Consider the following 24,370-nt stretch of genomic DNA (forward strand, 5'->3'; position numbering starts at 1 on the left):
TTATGTTCACGCCTGTAATTTCTGATTCATTTTAATAAGTCTTATTATATTTAAAAGAAATGAAAATACATTTTACGAGAGACAGTGTGCCCGAACTTTCCTTCCTATATAAAAAATATCATCATCATGAAGTCGGAAATTTAGGTAAAGATCTTAGAATCCAACCGGAGATATTGTACAATCAACTTTCCTGACCACTGAAGCAATGTGCTGTTTTTTTTTGTTTCAACATGAAATTATAATCAAAGAAGACGTGGTCAGTCGTCCGGTGACCACTAAAGTATTCGAAACGTGGGACATAATATAATGAAAATAAAACACACACGATCAAACCGTAAAAGCAAATTTGATTATGACTAAGACCGAGAGCAAAACCGGAGAAAATCCTAGATGTAGTTTTTGTTAAGAATTATTTAATAAAAAGGATATTTTAGTTGATCATCCTCGTCTTTGCATCGATAATCCTCAATGCTGAGGATCGTGGCCTCCCTGAATAACTTTCTTCTGCGCTAGCCCGGTCTATCCTCGGCTTTCTGTGAGCCCGTAACTGGAGTCCATTATCGTCCATGGTGAGGATGTCCACTGCTGAGCATAGGCCTCACCAAGGTCTATCGTTAGAACCGGTACTTCGATGTCCGTATCTAGCATATTCACGCGATCTCCGGAAAATTGTCGGTCTACCTCGTGTGAGGTTAGGTATCCACGCTAGGTACCCACGCTATATTTTGGAGCCAATAGACATAAAAGGAAAAAAAATCAAGGCCCTTATATAACACAGTCGATTCACGTTCCTAAGTAATTTTATGGCGACGTTGATTTAGAAAAACACATCCGCTCTTTTCGTTTCTTCGCTATTTGCACGGAAAACATTAAAAGATCGTACGCATCGGTAGCCAAAAGCTAAAACCGTGTAATGTGAGATTGTTTCAACATGGCGCAGTAAAACCACGCGGAGGGCTCGCGACCCCTACTACTATACGAGATTCGAAGTAATTCCCTTATTTATGAGTCTTTCCAGTTCGTAATGACATCCGATTGAATTCTCCAATAATATATTAATACGTGAAGAAAAAACTTTGTACCCCTTTTTATACCGGTCCTTGTGGATTGGGTGAATCGTGACAGAGGACGCCTCACTTTCCGGCTCACGCAGGTGCTCACTGGGCATGGTTGTTTCGGTGAGTTCCTGCACCGGATCACAGCCGAGCCGACGGCAGAGTGCCACCATTGTGGTTGCGACTTGGACACGGCAGAGCATACGCTCGTCGCCTGCCCCGCATGGGAGGGGTGGCGCCGTGTCCTCGTCGCAAAAATAGGAACCGACTTGTCGTTGCCGAGTGTTGTGGCAACGATGCTCGGCGACGACGAGTCGTGGAAGGCGATGCTCGACTTCTGCGAGTGCACCATCTCGCAGAAGGAGGCGGCGGGGCGCGTGAGAGACGCACAATCCCGCCGCCGTCGAGCGGGGGCCAGGGAGGCGGATCTCGCCCAAGCCCTGGCCCTCTAAGTGTTTCGGGTCCCCCTCACATGTCGGTCTGGGGACCGGCGAGGGGGGCCTAAGAAGACGACGTGCAAGCTGCTCTGCACGCGTTTTACGCAAGAGCATCCGGGTGATGGAAGGCCGGCTATCCTCGACCCACGCTGGTTCTGGCCCAGCGGGGTATTCCGTAGGGTAACCCACTCTAACCGGCGCCATCTAGGCGGGCTTCGGACAGTCTGCCGACCGAGAGGGCTGGTGGTCGTGGCGCCGACGACCGCCAGTCCGGCGTCCCGAGGGGGAGGGTGATGGGAGAGATGTGCTCCGCACTAAACGCTTCACTTTCCCCCCTTTGCCTTGTCATGAGTTCTGTCTCATGCGAGGTTTGGACGTTGGTTGTTGAGCGACAGGAGGTTTTAGTCAGTTCGACTCTGACATACCCCGCCCAGTATCCCCAGAAAAGGGCGGAAGTCCGGCGATTTCCTCCTGATCAAAAAAAAAAAAAAGACTTCCCTACTGATCAAACAAATCAGGTCTAAAGGGTATGAAATTTCCCATACTTATAGAGAATATAGAGAAGGAGTGCAGAATGCAATGTATTTGAAGCACACACATATGTATACTGTTTAGCTTATTGTTAAAGTTTGTTGTCAAATTGAGAATAGATTAATATTGTTTGTCTTTAATATTATTCGTCTATATTGTAGCCTTGGGGAAATCTGTGATTTTAAAGGTATAATAAATAGTTTTTGATAATAGAACCATAATAATTCAAACTTATAATTTCAGTTGACCATAGTCGAATTTCGAGTACTGGGGGACCACTAGTATTCTTAAATACGTTTTATTTTTGTTTCAGGTGCAGGAGTAGCGTTAGAAAATACATGAACAGGTATGGATAATCTAATTTTGAACGATCGCACAAACTAAAGTTAAATTGAATCGTAATGAAAGTAAAATGGAAATGGAATCCAATTAAAAACCTTCCATGATTTTAAGGAAATCAATCCGTAAACTTTGTTACAGATTCCACGAAAACAAGCATTCAATAATGGCGGTGAAATTACTTCTGAGAATTCAATCCATTTTAATATTTACGCATTGAAAGCAATAACTGTGATGTGAAGATTTAGGTGTAGGGTTAAGATATTTTGTATTGGTTCAATGGGACGTGGAAGGAGTTGCGCGCTCAAATGAGTCAGTTGCCGAATAAGCACCATCGCCCTGAGGCGACTTACAGAAGTTGTTCTCAGTCATTGCCTCTTGATATCCTGTGAGTATTTATTTTATGAATTTATTTTCATTCAGGACATTTTTATTTATCGCAACACTGCGTGGAATCATACCCGATCCTGTATACCGAATGGTAAACAGTCGACGTCGCCCAAAACACGTCATTGCGGATCCTCCCGTTCCATTAACGGTGCTTTTAGGTACCATAAGCACCGGTCACCGTCCTCGTCGAACCCGTCGCGACTAAGGGCTCGATGAGCGAATTAACCCACAGACACAGCCCACTGAGTTTCTCGGCGGATCTTCTCAGTGGGTCGCGTTTCCGATCCGGTGGTAGATTCTGGGAAGCACTGCTCTTGCTAGGGCCAGTCTTAGCAACACTCCGGTTTGAGCTCACCTATACTTTAGGGCGAAGCTGACATAACCTCTTAAGGCTATCAATATAGGTAAGAGAAAAAAAAAGCATGAAATATTGTTCCCATTGCCTTCAGACGTCGCTAAAGTTAAGGACATCACTAAATTAATAGCGAACAGTCAATAAGATGTTATTTATAGATGGTTGCCGCGGTCGTCGTTCCGGCCGGCGGAGGGCGAGCTGGCGGACTGCGTTCTGGTGGTGGGCGTGTCGCGGCCCAAGCTAGCCGCGGCGCTGCTCTCCGTCACGCTACTGTCGCTCTTTCTCACCTTCCATGTCCTCTATGACAGCGCACTCTATAGTATACAGGTGAGGAAAACAAGAAAAACGTCTTGAACTACAAAATTCAAAAAATTCAAAATTATTTATTTCCACTTAGATGTCAGTATAACACACTTGTTGAATGTCAAAATATAAATAACAAAGTTAACTCTACCACTGGTTCAAAAAAAGCCACAGTCCTGAGAAGAACCGGCGAAACAAACTCAGCGGGTTTTTCTTTTTTTTTTCTCAAAATTTTTTTTTTTTATATAATTAAAAATATTTCCAATAAACTACTACTTAAACTACCTAACCTTGTTTTTAGAAATAAATAATAGTTTAAAAATAGTTTAGTTTTGATAATATCCTGAAAAGCAGCCCATGCTTTTTTACAATAAAATATTTTTTTCTTACACTATTTTTAATCCAAATTTATTAAAATTTATTTTCTGTTTTTTAGTTGGTTTTTCTATAAAAGCGTATTTTGTTAGTTTTTTTAAAGTATTATTTATTTTTCATTTTTTAGTTGAATTTCAATTTTTTAAATTTTTTTTTAAACATTGAATTGTCATCGGTCCTTAATAAGTATACCAAATTTCGAGTTAATCCGACGTTTTAAAGGGGGTCAAAATCATGTTCAATGATTCCGTTACGTTTGTAATACATACGTCGGAAATAGCAAAACCGTATTAAAAACGGTACGTTGCGATATTCTCGTACTTTTTTATTTTATATACAGATAATACAAAAGCAACTCGACTCGGTGGTGCACTAGTTAGCGCCCTTGACTGTTGCGCCAAGGGTCGTGGGTTCGACTCCCACATCGGGCAAACGTTTGTGTGATGAAAAGGTTTGTTTGCTCTTTGTCTGGGTGCTTTATATCTATATATGTATATGTTTAAACGAATATAAGTAAATAGGTATATTAATCCCTGGTACCCATAACAGAGAATCCTAACTTAGGGCCTGATGACCGTTCGTGATTTGTTACATGATCTGTAATCCATACGTGATCTCCAATTATACATGTAAAAAGCAATTACCGTTAGTAATAATACCGTGTAATAATTCCTTTTTACATTCACACTTGAAGTTTCGCGGTTATCATTAGAAATCTATATATTAATGAGTGAAGCAAAAACTTTTTACCCCTTCTTACGAAAATTGCGCAGACCGAGGAGTATGAAATATCCCACACTTATAGAGAATATAGAGAGTGCAGAATGTATTTTTTTTATATTAGGTATGCATAAAAATGCATTAAATCATTAAAAAAATCATTACACACATTACCGTGTATTTGACACATCACATATATGTGTATATACTCTTTGTTTATTGTAAAACTTTTGTTATTGTTTAAAGTCTGTGGTCAAAATGAGAATAGATTAATATTGTTCGTGTTTAATATTATTTGTCTATAATGTAGTATTGGCGAAATCTGTGATTATAGAAGTATAATAATAGTCTTTGACAATAGAACCATAATAATGTTCAAACTAATAATTACAATTAATTATAGTCGAAATTCGACTACTGAGGGACCACTAATTAAAAAAATTAGACGAATAGTTGATTCTTATTACGATTTGACCTAGAGCTTTTAACTAGCGTGGTCAAGAAATCGGTAAATACATATTCGGAACTTCCGAATCAAAAATAACTAATACAAGAACGAGGTTGAACGGCAAATCTTTTTTTTTGTAATGCGATAACGCGTTCAGTAGCGTTGTCATGTGTGAATATCGTTCTAGATAATAATAATACGTGAAGCAAAAACTTTGTATCCCTTTTTACGAAAATTGCGCGGGCGGAGGAGTATGAAATTTCCCACACTTATAGAGAATATAGAGAAGAAGTTCACAATGCTAATTTTTTTTTTAAATAATGCATAAAAGATACATTAAATCAATAAAGAAAACATTACACACACTACATACCATGTATTTGACGCACACACGCATGCATACTATTTATTTATTGTCAAACTTTTGTTCTTGACGTCGGCTGTCAAATTGAGAATTGATTAAATATTTTTAGTTTTTTGTTAAAAAAAATTATTGTGTAGTTTTGGCGAAATTTGTGATTATAGAAGTATAAAATACAATCATTAATAGTGTACAAACTTACAATTCCAATTAATTATAGTCGCATTTCGACTACTGCGGGACCTCTAGTCGTTCTAGATTGACGACGCGACATGATTGTTTCGTTGTGTTCGGTACGTATTACATGTGTTGAGTATTTTAGGAAAGTTATAATTTATATGTAACGTTAAGTATGTTTACGGGTGTTAATTATTTATTTACCCGAAGCTAACAATTCTAGCCTAAAAAATCCTAAGCAAAAAATATATCGTCTAGACTAGGTAGTATTACAAATGGTTTCGTCTTATGATTCTAAAAACAACTACTGAAAATCGTGAATATATTTAACTAATAGACGCTCTTGCTTGAAACATTGGGAATCAAAGAATATTGTTTGAATTGGAAAACCCCAAACCGATCTGTGATAATTTTTTATTATTGCTTAGATGGGTGTACGAGCTCACAGCCCACTTGGTGTTAAACGGTTGCTGGAGTCCATAGACATCTACAACGTAAATGCGCCACCCACCTTGAGAGTATACCTATAAGTTTTAAGGTCTCAGCACAATTAGGACGGCTGCCCCGCCCTTCAAACCGAAACGCATCATTGCTTCACGGCAGAAATAGGCGGGGTGATGGTACCTACCAGTGCGGACTCACAAGAGGTCCTACCATGAGTAAAAATATTCCGTAACTTGACTCGGTTTTTCGTAGACAAAAATTAAAAATACTCATAAAAGAAAATAGTCAATTATTGGCAAAAAGTAGAACTTTGCTATCCAAATTAAAGCGTAAAGATACAAGCATGTGATAATTTCGAGTTGCAGTAGCTGTTTCCCTTTTACAACCCCCGTAACTCCTATCGCATAACTTGTAATCGTAATTAATGTTGCGCGCCGCCTCCCAGCAGATAACAGACAGCCCTTTCTTTATACTCGATTCGCAATGGTGCTGTGGAATAGTGGTCTCAAATCGACATAGCCAACTTCTTCTTCTTCAACTCGTGTTCACCCAATGCTGAGATCGTAACCTTAACTAGTAGGTGAGCTCACGGGGCTAAAACCTGACGACGTTGCTAACACGAACCCTAGCAAGAGCCGTGCTTCGCAGAATCTACCATCGGATCGGAAACGCGATCCACTGAGAAGATCCGGCGAGAAACTCAGTGGGCTGTGTCTGTGGGTTAATTTACTCGTCGAGCCCTTCGTCGCAAGCGACGGGTTCGACGAGAACGATGACCGCTACCTAAAATGCACCGTGAGTGGATCAGGAGGATCCGAAATGACGTGTTTTAGTGATGCCAACTTCATAAAAACCATCATAAAAAATTGAAATCGTATTTCAGAGAAAAACGAAAATTAATTTTGTGTTATAGGTGTTTGTGAAACTGTTAGCCTATTTTTAGTAAATCGAACATTTATATAAGGAATTTTTTTATCACCGATCTTGCCGCAACTAAATTTCCATGTTCCCTCTCTGTTTTATTAGGCTATGTATTTAAATTATAACCTACTGACAAATCTCAAAGAAACATCGTTTTCAATTTTGAAATGTGGGGCAGCCGTTTTATTGCGATACCTTAAAAACTCCTTAGAGGGACCTAATCTAGACTAACTCACTAGTGTGGTGTCCACTGGGGACAGAGTGACCGAGAGAAAGGCGTTTCTTGAACGATAGGGGGTTTTAGTCGATCCAACTCTGACATGCTCGCCCGCGAGGACCCCTCCTCAGTATCCCTCCACCGGCTTTGTCGCCAGCTCTCAAATCGGCCTGCCCCGACTTGTCCACTCGTGGACGAGAGGGGCAACCGATGCTTCTCGGCTCAGGCCCGCGCCGATATCCTGGCCGAAATGCTGGAGCGGCAGTTCGCTCCTAATGACTCTGCACCCTCAGAGGCCATTGTGAGTGAGGTGAGCATTGGCTCACCAATCGGTGGAAGAGAGCGTAGCAAGCCTACTCTCCTCCCCGGTGCCACCGTTGGGAGATGGTGATCTCATCACTCCCAGCGAATTGCGCCTCATCATCAAGCGGATGAAGAGGCGCAAGGCGCCGGGCGAGGACGGTATTCCCTCCCTCGCTTTTTTCCACTTCCCTGAAACGGTCGTGTCATATATGACACGGCTGTTCAACTCCATTCTGTCCACAGGACACTTCCCGGGAATTTGGAAATTGGGCAAGGTTATCGCCTTGCCCAAACCCGGCAAGGACAGGAGAAATCCCTCCAGTTACCGTCCGATCACGCTGCTGTCGCACGTGGGCAAGTTGTTCGAGCGGCTGCTGCTGAGAAGGGTGTCGCCGCACATCCTTCTCAGACCCGAGCAATTCGGGTTTCGTAGCGGTCACTCGACAACGCTGCAATTGGTCCGCGTCATGCATCACTTGGCGGATCGGTCCAACGCGCGCCAGTACACGGCCGCAGTCTTTCTCGATATCGAGAAGGCCTTCGACCGTGTCTGGCATGCGGGACTGATCCACAAGCTGTTGCAGAACACGGACCTCCAGCACGCCTACGTGCGACTGCTGGGGTCGTACCTGGAGGGAAGATCCTTCCTTGTCGCGGTCGAGGGCGCCAAGTCATCGGTGCGCCCAGTCACGGCCGGAGTTCCGCAGGGGAGCGTCCTGGCACCATTCCTCTACGCTCTCTATACCAACGATATTCCCACGCTCGAGGGCAACCTCGAAGCGTGGGAAGCCGACGTGAAGTTGGCGCTGTTTGCCGACGACAGCGCCTACTTCGCGTCATCCAACTTCCCCTCTGCGGCCATTTCGAGGATGCAGAGGTTATTGGACTTACTGCCCCAGTGGCTGGACCGATGGAGGGTCGCGGTCAACGTGGGGAAGACCGCGGCTATTCTCTTCGGTCCGGTCCGCACAAGAGTCGTCCCGGGACAGCTCAGTCTCCGTGGCGCTAATGTCGAGTTTAGATCCAGCGTCCGGTACTTGGGGGTCGATATCGACCGGAGTTTGAGGATGACCGCCCACGCCAATAAGGCGTTGGCGGCCGCTCGCTACGCGAGATTCCTCCTCCGGCCGGTGTTGGCCTCCAGGTTGCCGGTCAGGACTAAGCTCGGCATTTATAAGACGTATGTCCGTTCCCGTATCACGTACGCAGCTGCGGCCTGGTATCACCTCATCCCGCAGGTCACGCGGGTGAAGTTACAGGCCCAGCAGAATCTGGCTCTTCGCACGATAGTCGGAGCAGGGCGTTACGTCAGTAATGCCGTAATCGCCCGGGATCTGGATGTGGAGTCGCTCGAGGAGTTCATCCGGAGGCTAGCTCGTAATCTTTACGAGCGGGCTGACGGTGGACCCCACGAGCATCTCCACAACTTAGCTCCCTTGCACGCTAGACCACCTGATGGTCTGGCGCTACCAAGGGAGCTACTGGAACCCCCGGCTATGGTAAGATAGTCGGCTTAACCGGAGTGATATGGGAGTGCTCATAATGAGTGCCCCCATGGGACTGAGCTGTCCACACTCGTCACTTCCCCCCACATTGTTGGGGTGCCCCCCTATGGGGACCCATTTTCCACCCCCGAGGGTGGACCACTCCCCCGTTTGGGGAGTGTTTTAAGTCGGCCCCTCCCCGTGACGGACTTCCCCTTCTGGGGAGCCCGGAGCGGGTGAGCGCCTTACTAGTGCCGCGGCTCCCCCTCTGATTTGTAGAGGCGGGGCCGCGGCATGGGGCCGGTGGCGGGCCCCTCGTAGCCGCTGACTGTTGTCCCCGTGTAAATAGTAGTGTAGTTTAGTTTGTAGTTAGCTTGTAGTTAGTAAGTAAAGAAAAAAAAAAAAATTGAGGACAACACGACGCCGGAGGATCCAGCTGCCGGGCGTCATCCCTGGAGCCATTCAAGCCCATCGTATTATGTATAAGTATATATGTTTTGTCGATGTAGTGCAGCCGTGCACGCTGCGAACAGCGTACCTTCCCCAAGTCCTCCCCGCATCTACTTCACCCCTGCCCTATGTGGCAGGGAGCTTCGCCCCGGGCAGTGGGGATTGCCCCGAGGCCCGTTCCGTGCCCCCGAAAGGGGGTACGACGACCCTTCTTCCTTCTTCATGCTCGCCTACCACTTTCAACGAGACCAGCGATATCCTCCTGATAAAAAAAAAAAGTGTGGTGTCGTGGGACACCGGATAGGAACGAAGTTCCTTATTATAAAAATATTAATTTTAAGTTCTATTCGAGGTATAAAGAAAATAAAACTGGAGGTTTCGCATCAACCCACGGTCATTCGGTAACGTGCGAACTTATTGTGGTACACTTCATTCACGGTTGTTTACATAAGATTAAGTGTATTGCGCAAACAAACGCTCTAAGATCGTGGTCAATGAATGAAAAAAAAAATTTATTTTTCGTACGTTATTACAAAGTTAAGTCGTACACTGTGTGCATTACTAATAAAAATCTTACGTTACGGACGTTTTTTCCCGGTTAGGGTACCTCTCCGCATCGTCCCATAAGGAACTTCGTTCCAAAACTTCGTTCCAAAAAATATACTACTTCTAAAAATAAACATCGGTCGAGTGGGCTTTAAGTTTCGTTTCACGATCAATTCACCATAAATACATCGAACGACAATAACAATTATGATAAGCTGCTTTAGAAAACGAACGCCGCGCTGGTGCGAATAAGCACTTTACGGAGTTCTTGTTGTGCCGCCGTCGAGTTGTGCCGCTTTTACGACATTAAACTACAAGGAAAAGCTATGTAAAACCTACGTGCACAATACAACCGAGCCTGTTAACTTTAATTACTGTACATCCGATCGTTACTTCGTTCACACCTAGTTTAGATGGCTAGTGAATTTTTACGTCTTTCGTTTAATTTCTACTTTATTTTAAAGCTTTTTAAACGAATTTGATACCCGTGCTTCATTTATTATGCGAATGCAACGGGACTATTTTATTTGTTTGGTGGTAGAACGTCTTGTTAGTCCGCACGGGTAGGTACCACCGCCCTGCCTATTTCTGCCGTGAAACAGTAATGCGTTTCGGTTTGAATGGTGGGGCAGCCGTAGTAACTATACTGAGATCTTAGAACTTATATCTCAAGGTGGATGGCGCATTTACGTTGTGATGTCTATGGGCTACAGTAACCACTTAACACCAGGTGGGCTGTGAACTCGTCCATTGTTTTTTTTTCTTACAAAAATAATTAACTACTTTTGATTCCGTGGAAATACTAATATATTCTTTTTTAATATTATCACACAAAGATGAATAATAAACTTAATTACTCTCTTGAACCCAGCAAGTGTTATCAATAATGTAATTCTCAAAGCGATTTCATAGTTACATAATACATTATCTAAACGTGTTTGTGTTAGCCTGGTTGTAATTAACCCCACAAATTGGAAGTCTCTTGTCTTGAGCTAATTACATCCGTAGACAACTACATATACACATACAATACAGGAAGCTTAATATAAGAACAAAATAGCGTCCCAATTACGCATATAAACATGGTAGGTACCTTACGCACACAAAAACGTAGTCAGAACAAAAATAAATCGAGTGATTGTATTGATACAAAGGTATAGATTCTTAGTATATTCTATTTAGGTCATTTTACGTTTGAATTTTATTTTTCGGATGTTGTTCTAATTAGATTCAATATTAGTTTAAAAAAATTAAATTGTAGGTCCGGCCAATTTCCTACAATATAACTGTGTGACGGCAACGAAAGCCTAGTTCCACGTTTTTATGTCCACCCTTACCTGTTATCTCATTTTTAAAGAAAGATGTGGTGTCGTGGGACACCAGGTAGGAACGAAGTTCCTTCGGCTAATGTAGAATCGACACAATTTGCAAAAAAAACAGCAAGAAAGATAACCTAGAAAACCTTACAAAGATTTTAGTATGTACACACAATATTAACCAATGTAAAATATTTTATATTTATAAATAAACTAATACTTACGTATTTAATTATTTTGCACTGAATAATTTCCCACTATTATCACTGTCAATTGCTTTCAAGTTACTTGTTAGTTCACTTGCCATTGTTACTATATTTATTATTGTTTTGACGATTTGAAATTATATGAAAATAAACGTGGCTACTCACGAGTAAAATGTATCTATAATGTGAGTATTCCCCACGTGCTTGTCCATGAATTCATGAGTATATACTATGCATTGGCGGGGTGGAGTGGTAATAGAGAGAGAAGGGATGAGAGAACGAAAAGAAAGAAGGAGAAAGAGAAAGGTATTATAAACTACTCGCTTGTGTATACGACTGTCGCGCCTGCGCACGTCTCATTTAACGGTTTTATTCCACGGAATTTTTCTTACGGTTTTACTATGACATTTTTTTCAGTTCGGTCGCGCAGCAAAATCCCTATCTCCTCCAAGCCTGCCGTAAGGAACTTCGTTCCAATAAAGAAATTAAGCGCGCTTTTACAACAAACTGAAAATTTTTTTCATTATAAATTCTGGTGTCACCAATTTAGGCTAATGTAATAAAATAATTGCATTATCATCCGTCAATGATACGTGTGCAAATAGGATTTCTTGAAGTTGCTGAATGATACTTTACCTATTATAAATAGATACAGCTCGTATTAATAAGAGATAAAAATAGTATTTTATGTATTGGAAAAACGAATATATTCTACAAAAAATATAATTATCGAAGAAATCATATAAGTACATAAGAAATTATTACGAATTTGATTTTTTTCTGGTGAACACAGAACACAGCTTGAAATAAACCGATCTTAATAAAACTTGTAATTTTTTCATCGAGAAAGTTATTCGGAAAACATAAAATTATGCAAAATAAATTTAATGAAAATTATCAATGTTGTTGAACGATAAATTTTTACCCATAAAAATAGGTCACAATTTCAATAAAATGTCCCGACCGTTGGAGAAAAGTGTGACGGTGTGGGATTTCATTTTTAAGGCAGGGAAAATATGGAGATTCTTTATTTACCTCGTTGTAAAAGAGAAGGAGGTTTTATGTTCGAGTGTTCGTATATTTTTAAGTGTGTTCACCGATTTCTCCGCTAGTTCTGTACCAATTTAGATTGCTTTTCTTAGAAAGGGCTTACTCTCGATGTAGTTCCATATGAGTATACTGTATGAATATGATACTGCTAATTGTAAGCTGTAGACACACTTTGTGTGACCTAAATACGATATTAAGAAACACTAAGGAAAAAGTCGTCGTGGCCTAAAGGATAAGAAGACGTCCGGTGCATTCGTGTTGAGCGATGCACCGGTGTTCGAATCTCAGGCGGGTACCAATTTTTCTAATGATATACGTACTCAACAAATGTTCACGATTGACTTCCACGGTGAAGCGTGAATAGCATCGTGTAATAAAAATAAAACCCGCAAAATTATAATTTGCGTAATTACTGGTGATAGGACCTCTTGTGAGTCCGCGCGGGTGGGTACACCACCCTGCCTATTTCTGCCGTGAAGCAGTAATGCGTTTCGGTTTAAAGGTGGGACAACCGTTGTAACTATACTGAGATCTTAAAAGCTATATATCAAGGTGGGTGGAGCATTTACGTTGTAGATGTCTATGGGCTCCAGTAACCACTTAACACCAGGTGGGCTGTGAGCTCGTCCACCCATCTAGGCAATAAAAAAAAAGATGTACAGAATCAATCTCAAACTATTTCATCTCATCAATGAGAGGCATCCAGCATGTTGGCGTTAATTGTATCTACAATAGTTATATAAATTGAAGACATTGTGAATAACCTATGTATTTATTAATATAGTTCTTCTTTTTGCAAATTTTCAAACATTTATGTTTTTAAATGCAATTCTAACTTTAGGCGGCCAGCATGGCGTCAGCTGCTAGCGAGAATCGCAAGATGTTGCTTAGCCAAGAGAGTGACACGCGTACCATCAGTCACCCCATGGCGTTACGGAAGAGACTTAGACCTCCTAAGCAGCCTAGACCTGCTCGAAGACTTCCACAGGTATTACTAGATATTTTAGAAATATCTTAGAATAGATTTGTCTTAAGAAAACCACCTGCTGCTGGTAAAAATGCTCGAAGACTTCCACAGGTATTACCCCTAGATATTTTAGAAGTGTCTTAGAGCAGATCTGTTTTAGGAAAAATACGCTGAGCTTTTCATTTATGTGCTGTTGCTGGTAAAAAATGCGAATGTAGCTAAAATCATATCGTAGATTGTCATAAACGAATTAATTTAATTAATTAGTTGTACCAACAAAGTCATGACTAATACAATATAATCGACAAATTAACAAGAAGGTACGCGACAAATGCTCGTAAAGGTACAAACGACAGTGCAATAGTTGAAAATATTTTGAAATAAAAAAAAAGGTTAATTAAATAATAATACAGTAAAAGTTTATTTAGTACAGTTACAGCTTTTTTTATATTTTCCAGAATTTCTGTAAATTAAACGGTTATCTGGAAGAGATCGCTTTTAGCGACAAGACTGCCTATTGTACAAATGTATCTGCTTTTTTGATTGTTTTTTTAATGTAAATTGTGTTTTGGTGTGCAATAAAGTGTATTCTCTGTCTCTCTCTCTAAAATATAATAAAAATTAAATTAATCGTATCATTTGATTTTCTACAAAATTCGAATTTTCACGGAAGCAAAACTGTGTAAATTCGATTATCAAATTAAAATCCGGTTTCTGCTTTAGGCTTTAATCGTCGGCGTCCGGAAATGTGGCACTCGAGCTCTCCTGGAAATGCTGTACCTACATCCGATGGTCCAAAAGGCTTCCGGAGAAGTTCATTTCTTCGACAGAGATGAGAACTACGCTTTGGGCCTGGAATGGTACAGAAGTAAAATGCCGTTGTCGTTCAAAGGACAAATCACCATTGAGAAGAGTCCTAGCTATTTTGTTACGCCAGAGGTAAGGGCAATAGAACGGACATATTAATTTCAATAGGTGTTACAGTTTTGATTCATTTAATGAAATCCATATTGACATGAAAAACGTCTTTGATGTTAGATCGTTGGACGAGCTCACAGCCCACCTGGTGTTAAGTGGTTACTGGAGCCCATAGACATTTACAACGTAAATGCGCCGCTCACCTTGAGATATAAGTTCTAAGATCTCGGTATAGTTACAACGGCTGCCCTACCCTTCAAACCGAAACGCATTACTGATTCACGGCAGAAATAGGCAGGGCGATGGTACCTACCCGCGCGGACTCACAAGAGGTCCTACCACCAGTAATTACGCAAATTATATAATAATTTTAATACATTTATTAAATATTTAATCTTTGAAAATCGATTTGTCCTCTCTCGGAATCGTAGTACTTAAACTAATTAACCATCTTTGTTTAGAAAATGTTCAAATGTTGAATAGGTACCAGAACGCGTTCGGGCAATGAACTCCTCAGTCCGTCTTCTACTAATAGTCCGGGAACCAGTTACACGAGCGATATCCGATTACACGCAACTACGAAGTCGGGCCACACCATCTGTGCCAGCCCAATCTCAGTCAACCGGACAAGCTATTGCCAACACTGCGAAACCCTTCGAACATCTAGCCATCTCTCCAGACGGATCTATCAACGTGGCTTACAGGTAAGAGTCCTCTCAATACGAGTAACTTTTATAGTACCTTGCAGGATTTTTAGTGTAGGCCAAGACGTTACATTAAGTCCAATTATGACGAAGACCATGCGTCGGATCCGAGGTTTTGGACAATTTTACGTGTAGCATTATCCAAAAGTTTTATAAAATACATATTAAGTGCAAATTGCTGGATTGTCAGGGACTTCGACTATAAAGAAATCAGTCAAAAGAAACCCTAAGGGTAATTAACATGTACATTTATCCAAATAATTTTATCGCTATACAAGCGACAGGCAGTGACTCAGTTGTGTATCTTCAGATATACTTAGGCATACCTTCAAAGCCATTAGATAACTTTACCCCTCACCTATTTTTATCCAAGTACTTACTACTAGTTTTAAGAATAATTTGTCACGAACAGACCAATCATACTACCATTAAATCAATCATATAATATCCCACAGTCACTATGGATTCGAATATCAAAAGTCTTGAAAACCCTCGTTAACAAAGAACTATAGGCTTTATGGAAAACATAAATAAGTTAAAAATGTGATAATAAGCTCATTATATAAAGTCTTGTATTTTGAAAGACGTTATTATTACAAACACATAACGCAATTTGTTAGTATAATTTCATGCATCTCGTTATATATTCAAATGAATATGGCCATTGAAACTGGAAGAAATTTTTACCTTGGAAACACGAAGGGGATTTCTTTTCATTTACTTTTTAATAAAATTACGGCCACTGGTCGAGATTCATTTGAACCTATTTGATGTTTTTCTTCCGTCGTAAGGTAATTCAATTATTTCTTTCATTTGCAATTCAAATAATGTTGTTAAGTCCTGTAAAACGACTGTATTTTATATTTCAATATTTTTTTTCTTATGTAAGTGAAATTTTATGATTATTTTACTATCTTCTATCTTCTTCTTCTATATACTTAGTCAGGTCATAAGTGTTGTCACACAGTAAAAACTTTTCTTTTAGAATGCTGGCCACAAAAAAGTTTATTGAATTCAAATTTCAAATTGTTCATGAAAATAAAAATGTATACTTTTAGAATTTTACTCATTACACAAATATGGAGTGGACGCTTAAAGAAGACCGTGTTGCAGTTATTGCGTTGCATCGTTGCGGTTACGCGCCAATTCAAATTTTTAATATATTGAAAAATTTGAATATAACCAAAAGATTCGTTTATCGTACCATCAAACGATACAATGAAGACTCTAGTGTAGATGACAGGTCAAGAAGTGGTCGCCCTCAGTCTGTTAGGACTCCAGCAGTGATAAAAGCTGTGAAGGGTCGAATTCAAAGAAATCCCAAACGTAAGCAGAAACTGTTGGCCCTGCAGATGGGGTTAAGCAGAACCACGGTGAAAAGGGTGTTAAATGAAGACTTAGGGCTTCGGGCATATCGAAGAAAAACAGGACATCGTTTGAATGCTCGTCTAATGGACCTGAGACTGAAGAGATGCCGCGCTTTGTTGAAGCGGTACGCGGGAAAAAAATATCGGGAAATTCTTTTTTCGAATGAAAAAATTTTTACCGTAGAAGAGAGCTACAACAAACAAAATGATAAGGTGTACGCACACAGTAGTGAAGAAGCGAGCAACCGTATTCCGCGTGTCCAACGAGGTCATTTTCCATCCTCGCTCATGGTATGGTTGGGAGTTTCTTATTGGGGCTTAACAGAGGTACATTTTTGTGAGAAAGGTGTAAAAACGAATGCAGTTGTGTATCAAAATACAGTCCTGACGAACCTTGTGGAACCTGTTTCTCATACCATGTTCAATAACAGGCACTGGATATTCCAAAAAGATTCCGCGCCAGCTCATAGAGCGAAGAGCACACAAGACTGGCTGGCGGCGCGTGAAATCGACTTCATCCGGCACGAAGACTGGCCCTCCTCCAGTCCAGATTTGAATCCGTTAGATTACAAGATATGGCAATACTTGGAGGAAAAGGCGTGCTCAAAGCCTCATCCCAATTTGGAGTCACTCAAGACATCCTTGATTAAGGCAGCCGCCGATATTGACATGGACCTCGTTCGTGCTGCGATAGACGACTGGCCGCGCAGATTGTAGGCCTGTATTCAAAATCACGGAGGTCATTTTGAATAAACTTTAGTGTCATAAGAATCTATGTTTTGTTAAGTTCATTTTGGTATATGAATGGTTACATAATGAATAAACTTGTTTCAATTATTTTACATTAAACATGTGACAGAATTTATGACCTGACTAGGTATATAAAAAATTAATTGCTGTTCGTTAGTCTCGCTAAAACTCGAGAACGGCTGGACCGATTTGGCTAATTTTGATCTTGAATTATTTGTGGAAGTCCAGAGAAGGTTTAAAAGGTAGATAAATATGAAAATGCTCGGAATCAAATAAAAATAACAATTTTGTTTTTCCTTTGATGTGTCCCTCGTCGGACGGATTCCTTTTGTTTGTTTTAAGTTTATTTTATACAAAAGTTTAGGTCTTTTATTTATCGATTGAGGCACTACGAAGTCTGCCGGGTCAGCTAGTTCTACAATAAAACATATTTTTCTTTTTTAATTATCTATAGACAGGTGTATTTACGGCCCCTTAGTGCTAGAGTGGCTAGAGGAATCATAGATATCACAACGTTAATGTTGACAATGTGACTATATTTTTAGACATTTTTATATCGGATTCAATGTATCATTTTAGAGTTACTTTGCGATAGGCAGCGTCTAGACTGCGTACATGGCATTCTTGACGTCTATGAGCGACAGTAAGAATTCAACATTACGAAAACATTAAGATCGTCTGCAACAACAATAAAAAAACTATCCAAATAACAGTCTCACTCTCTATTTACGCGGGGCTTAGTCTCTGGAGCCATTTAATCTGTGTTTTATGTTCAAATAGGCCGATAGCGATATCTCTATATCACGCTCATCTGCATCGTTGGCTGGAGGTGTTTCCACGAGAACAAATCCTGGTTGTCAACGGCGACCAGCTTATTGAAGACCCAGTGCCACAGTTGCGTCGGATCGAGAAGTTCCTTGGACTCGAACATAAAATAGGTATGTATTTGGATTTCTAAAAATTTAATCGCAATTTTATTTGAACATTAATCGTTTTTTTTTTTTTATTCTTAGCCCTGGTAACTATACTTTTCGATTTAGTTTAAATGAGAAATGTAAATTTTCATAGTACGATCCTATTGATTTTAATTAAAAGTTTACATCATAAATTCGTGTAACAATACAATAAATAATATACGAACTCTGAAAACAGGAAGGAAAAATTTCTACTTCAATGAAACAAAAGGGTTCTATTGCCTCCGCAACGACACGACAGACAAATGTTTGCGCGAGACAAAAGGTCGTAAGCACCCGAGAGTCGATCCCACCGTTGTGACTAAACTGAGGAAGTTCTTTATACAGCACAACCAGAAATTCTACGATCTCGTCGGAGAGGATCTTGGCTGGCCTGAAGATTAAAAGGTTGCTTGGATAACAGAAAAAAAATAAAAAAAATAAACCATATTATTATATCCAAAAACACCATAATTTCTATATATGATTTACTAATGAAATTATATAAGTATACACCGTAGCAATAAAAAAAAAAAATGTTTTACAAAAATTTATCTTCACTTAAAAAAATTTAGAGATTTAGGCAAATAAATACCAAGCAATAAAATTTTAGGGTTGAATTATAAAGTAATTGGATTTCAGACGCCTTGTTAATAAAGAATTAAATATAATGAATGTTGTGATCAGATACATATCAAAAGTAAATTATTAAATATTTCTTAAAGTAAATAATACATATCATTAGAATGTAAATTTTTTTAATCTTTACGTATATACATTTAAACATAGTTTAAGTCACCCAGGAACAAAAAATTTATTGATCTTGTAATTTTCATAAAATATTATTTATTTACTAGCAAAAATATATTTATAATATTATGAATTATTAACGATTCAGTTGGCTATACAAATTTTATGAGAACCACTTTTAGAATTATTAAAAACGTTTAAAATAGAAGTTTGCACTAGGAAAGGGAACAATGTAATGAATGGCACTGAACCGCAATTCTTAATATAAATAATATCAAGATAAAGTTCATGGAAAAACAAACAAAATTCGTACATAAAGACACGGGTAACGTGTTTTTTTTTCTATATCCGCGTTCAATACCTAAATTCAACTAAGGATGTAAAAGGAAGAATTGAAAAAACAATCTTAAACATAATGTCTGAAAAGGCGTTGTTCTCAACTACCTTCCGATTGCCAAGAATAGGAAAACTATTTTCACCTAAATAATTAATCAGTGTGGTGGGTGCCATTTCGCATGATGAATGTATTTACGAGCTAGTTTATGCATGAAAAGATCAGAATTGTATAACGAACGCCAATTTGTTAAGCGCTGATTTAAAAACAAAAAAAAAAACCGACCCATTGGTATCTTGAGCAATATATTTTTGTAAATGTAATTAAGGATTTTATTAAGTATACAGAATTACGGCACAGTCGTGATTTTTCATACGATTTGTGATTTTTTTTTTAGTACAGAAATTGAATATAAGTAAGTACTAAGAATGCGTGTTGTAAAATAGATTTCAAGCTTTCCTCTATTTAGATGTTGTGATTGGTCGTGTGTTATTGTAGTTGTTTTACATATAAAAATAAATATTTCGTTTTGTCGCTAAAGAGAAAGTCCTATTCTTCGAAATTAATACAAATTAGTAGATTAATAAATGTTATTATAATCTTCTCGTAGCGTCTAAATTGCGGATTCTTATTTTTATCTATATCAATGTTTTATTAGTTCATAGTCTTCTCTTGGTTACTGGTCTTCGACTAATACGTGTTAGTTTTTTTGGTAGTACGTGCCGATTGAATGTGTCAACGCCGTTATTAATAAGAACTGGTGTGAAGCAATTCTACGCGGGTTGAGAGTATTCTTTATAAGTGTAACAATAAAGACTGAAAAGAGTTAGTTGAATAAGTCTAAGTAATATCTTTATAGCTTAAATGTCCATAGCTATTACGGGAGACGGCGAGCCCTTTAGCAAAGCAACATCGATGTTGGGCAGTTAGGAGACTTAGTTTATTTAAGTAGTATTTGCTTCGGTGTTAAATTTGTTCAGAGTCAACGAATATTTATATGTTTTTATATTATAATAATAATATCGCATCATTTGCGGACACTTTTGACATTGTCAGAAAATATGCAATAAGTACACATTATTAAGTAATATAAAGAACGATCTTGATTCACCATTGAACGGGATGTGTTGAAAATCTAGTATTTACCAGACACAGGGATTTGACAGACTTAACATAATACATATTATAAGTGAAAATATCTTCTATTCTCAATTAAAATTTAATTATATTATTATATGATAATTTTTCCATATTCCTTAATTAGTGTCAACCCAAAAATTACCGTTATTTTATTTGTACACACTTCATTATAGCTTAGAGAAAATACAATTTTCAACACATCACGTCTCACAAGAATATCAAGCATATCAATATTATAATAAATATTAAATAGTTACTACACTAATATTTTATAAATTTAAATAATATTTAGATAACAAGAATCTTTGATTTAAGTATTGAATTAGTCTGTGGATAATTTAATCACTGTTAAATGTTGTGCACTTTCGTAAAGTGTAGTTGAAACTTTTATTAGTGAGATAAATTTATTAGTTTAATTTTTTTTGTGTACAAAGTGGATTCGTGATGTTTTCAATTTCTACAACACTTATTAGGTTTAACTATATTTTTGAATCAGTTCACGGCGAGGGAGAATGAATTATCTTGTCTTTTAGAATAGCTGAAATTCAGAGTTTGACCGTTTGATGGTACAATGAACATAATTTCGCACCGATTAAAGGCATAATCCTTCCTCCGACCCCGGGACGACCGCCGCGGATCATTGCGGAGAGAGAAGTTCTCGTTCACTCTCTCAATGTCGTGGCGTGCAATCTTTGACAGGATATAAGACCTACTACACACAGACTAAAACAGACACTTGAAAATAATTCAAAAATTAAAAAAAATCAAGAGAGAAATGGAACGAGAGCGTATGTGACTATTGGCAGGCAATACTTTTTTTGACTTCCCACAAGACGTACACGAACCAGACGACAAGGAACGAATTGACCGTCCTCTTATGTACATAAAATAGACGACAAAAGAACTAACCGACCGTTCACTCACGTTCCGCCAACTCTAGTATGATGATGGCCTCACAGAAGCCAAGCATTGCCTTCCAGAACTCGTACATCGTAACCTCTACTGTCGACAGCGACGACTCCGTCCCTTTCTTTTTCCTACCTATGCTGATAGCCTTGAGAGGCTATATCAGCTTTGCTCTAACGTGGAGGTGAGCTCACGGGGCTCAAACCGAAGTGGTGCTAACACTGGCCCTAGCAAGAGCAGTGCTTCGCAGAATCTACCACCGGATCGGAAACGCGACCCACTGAGAAGATCCGGCGAGAAACTCAGTGGGCTGTATCTGTGGGACTCCGTCCCATTAGCGCGACAAAGACACGACGCTGTCTCTCTCAAAGTAGCTAGCTAGATATTTCGTATGTTCCGTAGCGTTTTCGTCACAGCAACAATGGTGGCTCTCCGTCACGGCAAGACGCAACGAGTTCAGCTTTTTTTTTATTCCTTAGAAGACAGTCGAGTATACGGCCCACCTGATCAAAAATTGTCATTGATACTCGTGAAAATCAAGAAAAAGGAGACTTCATAGCTCTTAGGAAATATCAGGCTTGGAAAAAAGAAATCTCTGGAAACGAAAAATCTTCACTGCGGATGAGCGCGGTGAGTAAAATGGAGATGCGATCGTTTAGAGATTTTTGTGGAACGAAGCAAAATATAGCCCGTTTAGACTTTCATAAAATTGATAAAAAATGTTATATTAAAATTTATCAGAATAGAATTGTTTGAGATGATTCCAACATCTCGTTTTTAACATCGCGCCCGCCACCGCAGTGAGATCATCCATACTGCTTGGAACCACTGCGTTCATCCACAATGCAATTCTAGAGATCTTGTTTGCCAGGTATCGTCCGACTGTGGAATGAGCTTCCCCACGGTGTTTTTTCACGAGCGCTATAACATGTCCTTCTTCAAACGAAGCTTGTGGAGAGTACTTCACGGTAAGCAGCGGCTTGGCTCTGCCACTGGCATTGCAGAAGTCCATGGGCGACGGTAACCACTCACCATCAGGTGGGCCGCATGCTCGTCTGCCTACAAGGGCAACAAAAAAGAAATTATTATACACCGAATCCAGATAAACAATTTACAAATGTTATCTATGTTTGAATTGCACCGACTCACTTAATTTGAATAATGTTGAATAATTTAAAGCAAACACCAATCCTTTCGCAGCAACACTTCGTCTGTATAAAGCAGACATTCGTGTGCAAATCTCAATAAAATATGTATACACCTGGTGCGGATTTCCATTTTTTAAATAAATATGTATGGAAACAGCCTTGTAAGGGAATAGTCGATGACAACGCTTTGTATTGCGTGTATATGCAGCACCACCGACACATTTAGCAAAACATAGTTTCGAATAGACGTTACTGGAGTGATTAAGTGTAAATATTGTGGAATAATCAGATTAGAAAATAAGCTTTAGCGTTGAATTTTGGTAACAAGCCGGCCTGAGATAAAAGGCTTTGTAACCAACCCAAATAGAGTCAATCAAATTCAATATCTGTTATGGTTGACGTATTACTTTGTTCTCCGGTGTTATTGTTTCTTGAATTTCACATTAAAATCACCCCTTAGGGAATATCTTGCTAAAACGTCACAATACTTGAAGGGCTGTTGCGATGAGAATCACCCGCCTTATATTGTACCATCGAAATTAATTACACTGCACAGCTTCCTAGAGCTTTTACAACCTATCACTATGTAAATTTAATTGGGAGAATTCCAAATTTGTATTTAATTATGTCATATAAAATTGGTTTAATCATTTGAAACAAGGTAGGAGTTTATGACCGTGAATCTGCGTGGTCTTCGAGTTTATACAAATCCGGCTGACAGTCTAATGCTATCCAAACTTCTAACAAAACGAGCAAGTTATTTACAAAGAAAAATAAAGAAGAAACAAAATGGAAATGTACTATAAAATGGTAAAAATTTTACATATTTAAAGAAAAAATATAATTTTCCATAGAGCTATAATAGTTATAAAGCATGTTATTGGCAAATAAATATGTGTTTTTATGAAGTTTTAAAATACATCAAATTGATAGAAATATATTCATAAAACTGTTGTTTTTTAAGCAAGTAAAGTAAAATTAATAATATGTTTACAATGTATTAATTAATTGATTATTCAAAATGACATTGAATTATCGTAAATAATATATGGATTATTGTGCCGTAAACCTTCGCCGTGGCAGATACGTTTAATTCATATATAAAATATATCGTACTGTTGAACTGATGATTACTAAGAAAAATGTATTTTATGTTTGAAAAGATAATGTACAATTTATAGCAGATTTACAAATTATTCATTATTGCGTCACTTTCAATTGTTACTTCAATATCTTGTAAATATCTTCTAAAGTCCTCTAGTTAAATCATCTAAATCTTACGTCTTCTATAAATAAAGAAATGAATCAACTGTTTGTCTTTCATTATACGATAGCTTTCCTTTTACTTCTTGTGTACATACTCGTATATGTAGAGTGCCCGTAGTATTTTTTGGGGTTGTTTTATTACCAGAATACATACAATTGGCAGGAAATGTGCCAAAAATGTTATTTTGGAATAAGATAGCATTATAAAAACATAGAATTAGAAATTCTAACATAAAATATTTAAATGTGTACACGGAAATTGATTTCTATTCTTATATTCCTCTTCCGTTTTATTCAAAGACCCTGAAATTTATCAGCCTTAACTTCAGCCTTGGTAATGAGATGTCTCGCTGTGTTTGCTAAGCGAGAATTCTGGTTTTCCATTTATAGTCGTCTTGTCTCTGCACTAGCGGAGTATTAGCAGAAGTTGTTTTACGCGACTGCTATTTTTATTTGATATATTTACTTACTAATTTGAAAAAATAAATCTAATGTATAAAGTGCCAGACGGTTCAAAATTTTCAGAGTTTTATAGATCGCGGAGTGCTTGTGATGTCTTTCAGGGATAAAATAAGCGACAAACTATCCTTAAAATAATGGTGCTGCTATTGATAAGTAGTTACTGATGTCTAAAATAAAAATAACATGGTCCTCATAAGGCTCTTAATTACAATACTACGATCAGCAACAAATGTGTGTCACCATAGGTTTTGATTGGTGTAAAAAGCGTTAAAAATAT

General features: G+C 38.8%; 1 protein-coding gene across 1 annotated transcript in view; it reads left to right on the plus strand.

Moving 5' to 3' along the window:
• Window positions 1-23,675, plus strand: part of LOC101740692 (heparan sulfate glucosamine 3-O-sulfotransferase 5) — a 49,533-nt gene extending 25,858 nt beyond the window's left edge. The window contains exons 2-9 of the mRNA XM_004930467.5: window positions 2,337-2,369; window positions 2,504-2,750; window positions 3,266-3,434; window positions 13,270-13,416; window positions 14,119-14,334; window positions 14,797-15,017; window positions 17,915-18,072; window positions 18,287-23,675. Of these exons, the coding sequence (XP_004930524.3) occupies window positions 2,671-2,750; window positions 3,266-3,434; window positions 13,270-13,416; window positions 14,119-14,334; window positions 14,797-15,017; window positions 17,915-18,072; window positions 18,287-18,492 (1,197 nt within the window). The 5' untranslated portion in view covers window positions 2,337-2,369; window positions 2,504-2,670 and the 3' untranslated portion in view covers window positions 18,493-23,675. The remainder of the gene's footprint in view (window positions 1-2,336; window positions 2,370-2,503; window positions 2,751-3,265; window positions 3,435-13,269; window positions 13,417-14,118; window positions 14,335-14,796; window positions 15,018-17,914; window positions 18,073-18,286) is intronic.
• The last annotated feature ends 695 nt before the right edge of the window (window positions 23,676-24,370 follow it).

The sequence above is a fragment of the Bombyx mori genome, chromosome 10 (assembly GCF_030269925.1).
Source record: "Bombyx mori chromosome 10, ASM3026992v2".
Lineage (NCBI taxonomy): Eukaryota > Metazoa > Arthropoda > Insecta > Lepidoptera > Bombycidae > Bombyx > Bombyx mori.